General features: G+C 41.0%; 1 protein-coding gene across 2 annotated transcripts; it reads left to right on the top strand.

Annotated features, from left to right (window-relative positions):
- The first annotated feature begins 1,003 nt into the window (after nt 1-1,003).
- mdm4 (MDM4 regulator of p53) lies at nt 1,004-8,286 on the top strand. Of its 2 annotated transcripts, none has more exons than XM_044348487.1 (12): nt 1,004-1,230; nt 1,793-1,880; nt 1,984-2,058; nt 2,242-2,375; nt 2,498-2,547; nt 3,014-3,078; nt 4,356-4,452; nt 4,539-4,699; nt 4,887-5,069; nt 5,545-5,613; nt 5,727-6,850; nt 6,941-8,286. In XM_044348487.1, the coding sequence occupies exons 2-11, from the start codon at nt 1,809-1,811 to the stop codon at nt 6,291-6,293; spliced, it is 1,473 nt and encodes a 490-aa protein (XP_044204422.1). In that variant the 5' UTR covers nt 1,004-1,230; nt 1,793-1,808; the 3' UTR covers nt 6,294-6,850; nt 6,941-8,286. The 2 variants fall into 2 exon arrangements, with proteins under 2 accessions (XP_044204422.1, XP_044204421.1); XM_044348486.1 differs by having other exon boundaries at nt 1,005-1,230; nt 4,872-5,069.
- The last annotated feature ends 1,173 nt before the right edge of the window (nt 8,287-9,459 follow it).

Genomic DNA, 9,459 nt, shown 5'->3' with positions numbered 1-9,459 from the left:
TTCCTAGAAATGGAATCGTACATTAAAAATGATTTTAAAAGATTAAAAAAAGATTTAAAAAAAAAAACAGTGCTAAAGCAAAATATAGCCCACTAAAATGTATTAAGTTCAAGTAGCAATTTGAGGATGTGGTTGCATAATGGTTGAGAAGTAGTTCAATTGGCTTTACTGGAAACAAAACTGTAATCTGAAGGGATACAGCGCTACACCAATATAGTAATCAACCAATCATGAAACAATCACTATAAATTTAGAGCAGCTTACTAAAGATACTAATTTATATTACTATTTAAATTAAAAGTGTTATCATATATTAAAAATATCGCACTATATGACTACCAAAATCTATTCAGCATTTATTAATAGATTACCAACATTCATTATTGCCAAATAAAAAGGATATTTGATAACTGGTAGCACATGAGCTGTAACAGTAGGAGATCATGGACATTTCACTCAGTAAATCTGAAGCAAAGGGGACAATTGCAAGAAACATCACTAAAGAGTGGCAGCACAGCAAACACAGGACTACACCTTTATGCAGTCCAGCCAGAAGTGGGCACAGTGAGGTCAGTTAAAAGGAGCACCGGGGAGGAGACGATCCTAACAAGGCTGACACACCAGACTTAATAAAAAAACACTGCACTTCATAGGCAAACATCCCTCAGGGTTATGTGAGCACTGTCACGCAGAGAGAGGAATCAGTGGAGCATGCAGTTTGTCACTGCCAAAAATACTTTAGAGAAACATGAAAGCGGGAAATCAGGAAGCTTGGAGTGGAAGAAATGAAACTGAAAAAATGTATTTACCATTGGGGGTTGGGGAGTCTGTTGCATTGTCGATGAGAAACTGGGCTGATCAGAAGAATTCAGTGTTCAGTGAAATCTAAGTGTTTTTTTTTTTTTTTTAAATTTATTTTCTTGTGTTTGTATGCTTAAGGGGGCAGATAACGCTGGTTCATTCTCCAACATAGGAGGTGACGGTAAGAGCTGTCAGCAGTCAGCGCTGCTTGTCAGACAGCAGGGGGCGCCACACTATCTCCCCTGATGTAACTGCATCCGGAATATCGTCGTTTTGAATCTGTAGTTCAGCAAACTGTCCTACCTGCTAGTTAGCTAGGGTTGAAAACGTAACATTTATTATCTGTATCTGTATTTATAAGATGTCGACTGGGAGTTTAGGCAACAGTGCGTGTGGAACAATGCTTTGAAGTAATGTCAACTCATCACGGTGAGACCCATTTTCAACGGACGTGTTGTTCAACAGTTAGCTAGCCAGCTAACGTTAGCTAGCAGTTAGCTCTGGCGTTACGTTTGCTAACACGTTTGCTAGTAATGTCGGTCAGGTTTGCCACCTGCCAAAGTTACCCAGATGTCCCTAGTTTACATGCCAACCAGCCAGTAGTGGTTTCAGCTGTGCATTATTTGAACTAACGGTTGCAACCGTTTATCCGACGTTAGCTCGGGTTGCCGAGAGCACTGGCCTTGCTTTTTGAAAACAATAAGTAAAAGTTAATGGTGGACTGGCGTAACTAACTGTTACACAATCCAGGCAGCTATCTGGTAGCTTCTAGCGCAGTCTTGAACTGCGACATTTGACGTTTGTAATGGATTTTGGTATCGTTGGTTTTGCCATTACGTGTTTCAGATAATTCAGGCTAATAACAAGCTGACATTGTTTGGTTTGCGTTGGCCTCGTGGGCGTTGGTGTTACGTGCAAACATTAGCGTTACGTAATGATATTGTGAATTTGAAGGCTGGTGTATCTTACATGTTTTAAATTTGGATTTCAGAATTTGTTCGTTTACTATGAGCTCTTTATCAGCCCAGCCTCCTGCATCAAGCTCATCATGCAGGACACTACCTGGAGAAGGAAATCAGGTACATTTAAACAGAAACTATGATTGCATCTACAGTTATCCCCACATATAATTCATATTTGATGCTAAACAGTGTTTTTTTATGTTTTGTTTTGCGATTTCAGGTGCAACCCAAAGCCCCACTCTTGCAGATCCTGCGTGTTGCTGGAGCCCAGGAAGAAGTCTTCACACTCAAAGAGGTGAGCTTTCAAGTGAAATGTAGAGGGTATTTGTCAGTATGCAGCCTGTTTTGTTGGCTCATAACAAGATATTACCTAAGAAGTGGCTATTTCAGGGTTCAGTAGTCAGTGTTAACTGGGTCCCTATAAGTAAAACTGGCCTGCAGGTGCCTGGTTACATCAAATTTCCAATGTTTTGTGTAGGTGATGCACTACTTGGGTCAGTACATCATGGGGAAGCAACTGTATGACAAACAGAGGCAGCACATAGTCCACTGCCAGGATGACCCTTTGGGAGAGCTGCTGGAAGTAGAGAGCTTCTCTGTCAAAGACCCGAGGTACACACCAACACCTAAAATGGAGCTTCTGTTCAATACTCAGTAGTGCTGGAATATATCTCAACTTGTATAGATCTAAAATAAGGAAGTCCACTTTAATCTCTTATCTTCTCATTTTGCAGACCGGTGTATGAAATGCTCCAAAAGTACTTGGTTGTTCTTGGTTGTGCTGGTAAGTGACAAGTTCATTTAGTAACCAAATTCCATTATACGTCCTTTCTGTGAAATAATGTTGGGGAACATCATCAACGAACAAGCAATATATGAATATATTTTGTATAGTTAGTACATTGTAAGTTTGTGATGACTTGAAATTCAATTGTGTCTTTTTCCTCTTCCCATTTTTGAGTTTGATGCATTCAATTTTTCATTTGCATCTTTATCATGGTATGTTTTGAAGTGAAGATTCCTTGGATCCCTTGATCCCATTGATTCTCTAAAATCAGCTTTTTTGTTGCGCACATGGTGAGTGCTTGTGACATTTGTACATCTCTTGGGGATGCAGGCACCAGAAGAACACCATTTTCCAGCTTGATCTATTAATCCACAGAAGAAGGCCTTAGTGAGAGAGTGTGTAATGCTTTTATTAAAGGGTGGGGGTGTCCTTTTTCTGTTACTGTGTTTTATCTGAAATGCAGACGCTGCAGAGAATCTTTCTATGGGCCGTGAATGTGTTGAGGGCGGAGTGGAGGATCGTGGGCAGGTAAAACCGAAGCATGGTGCTCAGAAGAAACAGAGACCCCCAACCTTTCCCCCCTCTCTACACACAACAATTGCAAATGCAAAGGGACAGGACCAGAGGGCAAAAGTGCAAAGCTGCTCAGATACTAATAACATTTTTTGTAAATCATAACATGCACTGACCACAGTGCTGGACTGAGATCAGTAGTCCTCGGTGTGACATCACCTCTGAAGACTTTTTCTTGAAGGATTAAGATGAAATGTGCTCCTTTCAGCTTGTGTGTACTGAGGCGGGGGAAGAGTATGGTCTGCTGTCTTCGTTGGTGTGCATCTGTACAGAGTGGCACCGTCTCTGTACAACCCCATCCTTGGTCTGGTCTGGTGGGAGTTTCAGCACTCTTTTGTGATCCACCAGCTCCACCCAGTGGATGGGGGGGCAGAGTCACTGTCTCTGTCTGTGTCAGAGTTCTCTTCTCTGCTCCGAACTGGAGGATCGCAGCTCCTGATCAGCCGCAGGCCTAACGATAACCCTGAACCTCTTCACCCATCCCCATTTTCCTTCACCCTTCTTTCCGATTCCCTCCAAAATCCACTTTGTTGCACTGACTGTATGCCCACTTGTGTGAACTGCAGTCAGATTTTTGTCACTTAATGAATCCAATAAATTACTGTATTTTCCAATTGCTGCATGTGCTAAATTCACACCAGGGTGCTATCAAATTTCAGATCTGATCATACTTGGAATATGTTTTTCAAACATATATTTTTCCTTTCTTAGCTGGGATACATTCGTAGTTCTTAGGATGTTAGATGTCCTTCCTGCTCACTTTCTGCTTCCTTCTGCTCCTTTTTCCCTTCTCATATGAAAAGGTCCTAGACACTTTTCCAAAAGCTATATATAAAACCATTTATTGATGTTTTCTGTTTTCCTCTGCATATTTAAACTTTGAATCTATCTTAGAATAAGTAATTATTTAAATTAGTTTGCACATACTACATATAGCTTTACTAAATTCTTTGAACTCACTCTTGTAAATCTTCATGTTAACGAGTACACTGGCTTTCCTACCTGCACTTTCTATTTTATACCCGCACACAGTTTCAGTGCGACAGCTATCTGATACTTTTTTTTTTACCTCCTTCCCCACTGGCCCATACCCTAATTGCCCAGCCCCTTATTCCCTGAACCACCACCCAATACCCAGAGGCCACTTTGAAGAGGAGCTGCGAGTCCTCCAAGTACCCAGTCACGGCTCTGTATTCTAATTTATTCTTTCTTCACATTTCCTCCCTTTGTAGATATGTGGAGGTGTGGTCAAAGCAGGGCTGGAGGCTGGCAGTAATGGGCCTCTCCTGCAGACCCCTTCCCAGAGACGACCTCGAGAGCCAGACGATGGTAAGCAAACAGTTAATGTGCTCAGCAGTTTTCCCAGGACCACATCTGTTCAAAATGCTGAATCTAACTGTTCAAAACCTACCCAGACTCCCTTGAAGGTCTGCCACGGTCAGCCTGCAAACGACCCAAGCTGGATGTCACTCTCGATGAGTGGGACCTCTCTGGCCTGCCCTGGTGGTTTCTGGGTAATCTCCGTAGTAACTACAGCCGCAGGAGCAACGGTTCCACTGACATCCACACAAACCAAGTAAGAAACCTCATGTGTTGTTAATAAGTTCATCTAAAGCATTATATTTTTCAGCTCAAACAAAAACCAGGTCAAAAAATTTTCAAGCTTATAAAAACCTGACAGACATAATTTCTTGTTGACAAATGGCATAAATTGGAGAGTAACAGTGGTGGTCTGACTGATGTGTTAGCTGTCTCCTGCACAGGAGGAGGATACAGCAATTGTGTCAGACACCACAGACGACCTCTGGTTTCTGACCGAGGGTGAGAGCGAACAGGTGAGTGTGGAGATGAAAGAGGCTGCGCTGGAAGAAGGGAGCGGAGGGGAAGGAGAGGCTCCACCTGAGGATGATGAAGGAGGAGGAAAGGAAGAGAAGGCAGATCGAGAGGTAGGAGTTTGTGCCCTAACAACAGTTGAGTAGAAAAACAATTGTAGTTTTATACAAAACAGCATCTTCATTTTAGCAGTGCCATTCATTTTGACAGTTAAAATGATTAACATAGTAACCATTTCTTACCACTGATAGAGAAAATAATGTAATCAGATTAGGGCTGCAGCTACCAAATATTTTCATTATCGATTAATCTGCCAACTATTCAAAAATCACATTTACCCTGTGTCATAGATGATGTCATCAAATGTCTTATGAGTGACATACATCAGTAATGTTGAGACCAAATCCAAAGAGATTCAGATTATAATGATATAAAACTGAGAAGAGCAGCAAATCCTCATGTTTGAGAAGCTTAACCAGAGAATTTTTGGCATTTTTGCTTAAAAAATTTCTTGAATGATTAATCAATTATCAAACTAGTTGCTGATGATGGAGTTTGACTAATCAGATGTCATCTTCATCTGTTCAGATGCAGGAGGAGCCAGATGAAGACTCGCAGTGTCTGAGTGATGACACTGATACAGAAATCTCCACACAGGTCTGACTCATCTGTTTCTTTTTTCCTCTGTATTTTGCAGTGTTAGGTTGTGGTAGATTAAAACTTTTAAAAAAATGCAGATGTGTGACTTTCTATGTACCTTTTCCCCTCAGGATGCATGGCAGTGCACAGAGTGCAGGAAGTATAACACTCCTCTCCAGAGGTACTGTGTCCGCTGCTGGGCTCTCCGGAAGAACTGGTACAAAGACGTCCCCCGACTCGCCCATTCCCTCTCTGTCCCTGACATACCCGCATGCAGCTCTCTCACCACCCATGACGAGGAAGATGACAGCGACACAGGCATTGATGTCCCAGACTGCAGCAGGACAGTGTCTGACCCTGTCATCCTGCCTTCTCACGCCACAGCTGACCGACTTCTACCCGCCATGGTGATGGGCAAAGGCAAAGGGCCTCGGCACTCCGGCATGCACAAGGATGATCAGCTCTCAGGAGGGGAGAGTCAGGAAAATCTGGGAATGGAGGTTGAAGTTAGGCCTGAGGCACTGCTGGAGCCTTGCAAGCTCTGTCGAGTGCGACCGCGTAATGGGAATATAATACATGGACGTACGGCTCACCTACTAACCTGCTTCCCATGCGCAAGGAGGCTACATAAGTTCCAGGCTCCTTGTCCAGGATGTGGAAAGATAATTCAAAAAGTTATTAAGATATTCATCCTCTAAAAAGCATACACACATCAGTCAGGCACTGGGACCCAATCACTAAAGAACACATTTTCAAACACATTAGACCATACAGCTGCATGCACTCTGGTACACAATCTCTGCACGTAGACACACACAACACGTGCACCTTACCTGAAAACTACACAGATATACACAAAGTATAGAACTTGGTTAAGCTTGCTCTTGGTTGCATGGTTTATTTTGCATCACACTGCCTCTGAAGTATTGTTAGATATGAAACTTTGGACATGAGTTAGACCAGATGTTTGTTTTAGTGCCACATATAAATAAGGGATGTAAAAAAAGAAAAAAGAAAAGCAGAAGTATTTATTTATTTATGAGAAGATCACATAGGATTGCAGAGTTTGCGTGAGCCCACTGTGTAATTATCTTATTTCACGAAGCCTTGTTTTTTCAGGCTGCATTGCGTTTGTTGAATGGTGCCATCCAAGAACTAGTATTGCTTGCCTTATTTCTATTAGTTTTGTTTGACTTTCTTTTTCAGTAGATTCACTTCAATCAGCATCTGGACATAAACAGACAAATCGGCGCAGGTATGTAACTACAATAATTTTTCTTTAAGCATTTTCCAGGCCTTTTTAAAAAAAAATTATTAACTTTTTATACTCTGTGAATCCTCTTAGGTGGCTCTGAGATTTGATTTGAGTTATGAAGACAAGATTGAAGGAAGAACAAGTCTTAAAAGCACGTTTTTGTCATCAACAGCTGCATTTCCATGAAAGTATCCTCAAAAGTTTTTCTTTTTAAAAATGCGCTCTTTCTCAGCATAAGTGAATGTACTGTAAAATACAAACATGTTGGCTTAAGTTGTATCAACAAAGAATTTTCAGATGTAGAATTGAATTTAACCTGCTTGAAAACGCACAGCTGAAGTGTTTTACTGTGTTTTTCTCTCAGTAGTATTTTGATGTTAATGTGTACAATATTTACAAATCACCACGTGTCTGACAGTTCTGTCTGCAGCAAGTTATGCCATGATGATTAATGTTTCATTTCATGAAGGGTATTTTACCTCCCTTCATGAACTTATGATAAATTAACATTTCTGTATATTTTGTATTTAATTTATTTATGATTGTTTTAATTGTTCAGACGACCACCTCCAATGAAGCCTAAAAAAGCTGCACTTGTTACATTAAACAGTTCTAATATGTAATTTGCAATTAAAAATGTTTTCTCAAAGATAGACAGAAAGTCTTTAAGGGAACAGTTACTAAATGTACCCTCAGTGAAAAACACTGCATAGTACTTAATGGAAACTGGGGGGGGGGGGGGGGGGGGGGTTGATTTAAGCGTTACACTGCCATGTAATGATTTTGAACTTTAATTTGTATATTATAGATTTTATTTAGATTGTTCTGCATTATTCGAAGATTGTATCGCTGGACCATACTGCTAATATTACCTGTGCGTCTGTGAGCTGCCTACAAATACAGTATGCTGTACAGTTTTCAAGATGTTCAGTGACAGTAGGCATTTAATTCTTGCTCCGCTTTGCGTAGAAGGAGCATCATAGATTTTTGATCTGCTCTTAACTTGTGCTTAATCTTTCTGCCAGCAGGTGGGGAGAAGTCTCAATATTGTATCTGGTGCCCACAAAGGCTGTACAGTACCAGTGATAACGTAATGCATACAGTATATAGAGCATGCCTCCTTGTGACTAGAACCAGCACTGAGCTGGTGTAAGAGCTATATTAGCTATATATGTATCTATAAAAAGCTATAAAAGAGTAATGTAGCCTGTTGTATGTATCGCCATCATCATGCACCCAGAGAAACAAACTTCCTCAATATACAGACCTCATAACAAAGTGGCATATAGATAATGTTATACCAGTTTTACTGGTTCAGAATGACAAGACTTAATTATTAACACTGAAACTACAATGTGTTCAGACATGGTACAGCGAATATAGATGTTCTTTTTTTTTTTCTACTTGTCGTGGAATAAAATAAGTTTTGTAAAGCACTTAAGAGTTGGATGTTTATTATTTAATTCACTTCACTTGCTTACCAGAGGGACAGTTGATGTACAGTACCCACTGGCAAAGAGACGAGTGTGTGTGTTTTGGCCAAAGAATAAGTCATTGTATGACAGGCCAGCTGTCATGTGTCCTCTCCTTCTTGACTGGGGTCCAGCACCTGCGTCCCTCCTCTGCTTACTCACTGTTCCACTTACTTGTGTCCGCCTTATTTTTGTCCTCTTGTCGACAAGTGGCGCAGACACCCTACCCCTCTACTGTATATGTAGCTGTAAAACTGCTGCTGTGTTATCGTGTGCATAAATATTGTGACTGTTTTACCCCAGGGGGTTTTTTAGATACTGATAATAACTCATTAGGGGATATTCCCTGCGTGGAAAGTCCCCTGTGGATCTTTCCTCCATCTGAAACCACATATGTAAAACACCCAAGACTTTCATACAAAAGAGGACAACATTATTTATGAAGCTCTTTGAAGTAGCACTTATATAGAGGGCATGATTCCAGGTAGAAACAAAAAACAGCACATAGCAGGGACATGGGAAGGTGTTTGTGTCCTCCCTGTGATTTGCATTACAGTGCTCATAACAGTCATACCAAAATGTTTCCCCTCACTCTGCACCTAAATCAAGAATGCTTTGTCCGAGGCGTCTGGCACGTCACAGAGTGTAGAGATGGGGAATGGCATGACACCCCTGGTGACATGGCACCCAGAGCTTGGCAGTTCCAGAATGGCACGGCCCAGGGAGTGGTAGGGGATATGCATGTTTCCATGGCGACAGTATCTCCATCCCAACATCCCAGAATAACTTAACACATTCTCCCTTTATCCCCTATGACGTTTGCAATACTTCCTAGTGGGAAAATAGTTAGGATGGAAGCAATGGGTTGAACATTGCTCCAATGCCTTTGACCATTTTTATCATTGCATTGCTCTTACTGTCTGTAAACTGTTTGTTCTCAGAGTTTTGAAGCATTTCTTTATAATTTTCTTTTTATCCCCCTTCAAGCCTCAAAGTCACAAAAAACTAAATTATTCATATCAAGCAAGTTTCATATTCGAGTCACAATAACAAGCAAACAAAACAAATGCACACAAAAAGAAGGCTTTAAAAAAAAAAATTGAATAGGGAACCCTGAACTATATGAAATTCAGTGTG

Source organism: Thunnus albacares, chromosome 4, assembly GCF_914725855.1.
Source record: "Thunnus albacares chromosome 4, fThuAlb1.1, whole genome shotgun sequence".
In the NCBI taxonomy this organism is placed as follows: domain Eukaryota; kingdom Metazoa; phylum Chordata; class Actinopteri; order Scombriformes; family Scombridae; genus Thunnus; species Thunnus albacares.
Note: the sequence above shows the minus strand (reverse complement) of the source record. Positions and strands in the feature narration are given on the sequence as shown.

Excerpts from the sequence above, each read along its gene's own strand:
- mdm4 (XM_044348486.1), top strand. The coding sequence starts at position 1,809 with ATGAGCTCTTTATCAGCCCAGCCTCCTGCATCAAGCTCATCATGCAGG. Across the intron at positions 3,079-4,355 it reads GAGTGGAGGATCGTGGGCAG|ATATGTGGAGGTGTGGTCAA; the intron begins GTAAAACCGAAG and ends CTCCCTTTGTAG. Across the intron at positions 5,070-5,544 it reads AAGAGAAGGCAGATCGAGAG|ATGCAGGAGGAGCCAGATGA; the intron begins GTAGGAGTTTGT and ends TCATCTGTTCAG.